The sequence below is a fragment of the Lissotriton vulgaris genome, chromosome 1_1, assembly GCF_964263255.1.
Source record: "Lissotriton vulgaris chromosome 1_1, aLisVul1.2, whole genome shotgun sequence".
NCBI classification, from domain to species: domain Eukaryota; kingdom Metazoa; phylum Chordata; class Amphibia; order Caudata; family Salamandridae; genus Lissotriton; species Lissotriton vulgaris.
Genome location: NC_141685.1, coordinates 946,550,776 through 946,551,631, shown reverse-complemented (window position 1 = coordinate 946,551,631; position 856 = coordinate 946,550,776). Strand labels below are relative to the sequence as shown.

Sequence of the window (856 nt, the reverse complement as noted above, 5' to 3'; positions counted from 1 at the left end):
TTACTGACTCTCACTTTTAAAGAAGGACAAAAAGGGAAATTGTGAAATTCTGTCTCTGTCTCACAAGCTATTAAAAATGTGCAACATAATGACCAAATTTAGTGGAGTACAAAAGTAGGGATTATTAAAGCATTCTGTGTATAGGAACAGCACAAACTCCCTCGTCCATGCCACCTCCAAGGAAGCGGATTACTTACCGCGTTGATGGCAAGGTTTCCGCGGATAGGTGTGGGGGCCACGCCATAGAGGATGGCAGCGCCAGTGATTGCCCCCAACAACTGGGCAGCAACGTAGAAGACGGCCCGCAAGAGCGAGATGTGAGAGCCCACCAGGAAGGCCACGGTCACGGCTGGGTTGATGTGTGCGCCGCTGATGTGCCCAACCGACTGAACCATGGTGCCAATGGCCAGTCCGAAGGCCAGCGAAATCTGCAAGATGGTCGGGAGCGCTGCCGACCATTTCAGAGCAGAACCCAGCCCGAAAAACACAAATATCAGGGTAGCCAAAAACTCCGCAAAAACTGCTCGGGCAAAAGCCAGAGAGCAAACTTCCCGTTTCATGGTGAAGGCTGGATAGAGCAGGGTAACTAGATGAGCTGTTTGCTGTTTGTCTCACTGTCGGATACTGTGCACTGCAGAAGGAGTTCAAGCATATATATCTGCAGGAAAAGCAGGGAAGCATTCCAGCAAGGGGTGGCACCTGCCAGAGAAGGCGGACGGAAAGAAACTCCTTCGCCTAAAAAAAAATAAAAAAAATTCCAACGGATTCCAGGCCTACATTGTTGTGAAAGGGAAAGCTCGTATTTTCACTCTTGACATGTGTGACGTCATATTGCACGCTGCTCGTTTCATGTCGT

General features: G+C 49.4%; 1 protein-coding gene across 1 annotated transcript in view; it reads right to left on the bottom strand.

The window, feature by feature from the left end:
• Positions 1-635, bottom strand: part of LOC147748247 (aquaporin-5-like) — an 11,268-nt gene extending 10,633 nt beyond the window's left edge. The window contains exon 1 of the mRNA XM_086959224.1: positions 198-635. Coding sequence (XP_086815350.1) covers positions 198-560 — 363 coding nt within the window. The 5' untranslated portion in view covers positions 561-635. The remainder of the gene's footprint in view (positions 1-197) is intronic.
• Between the last annotated feature and the right edge of the window lie 221 nt (positions 636-856).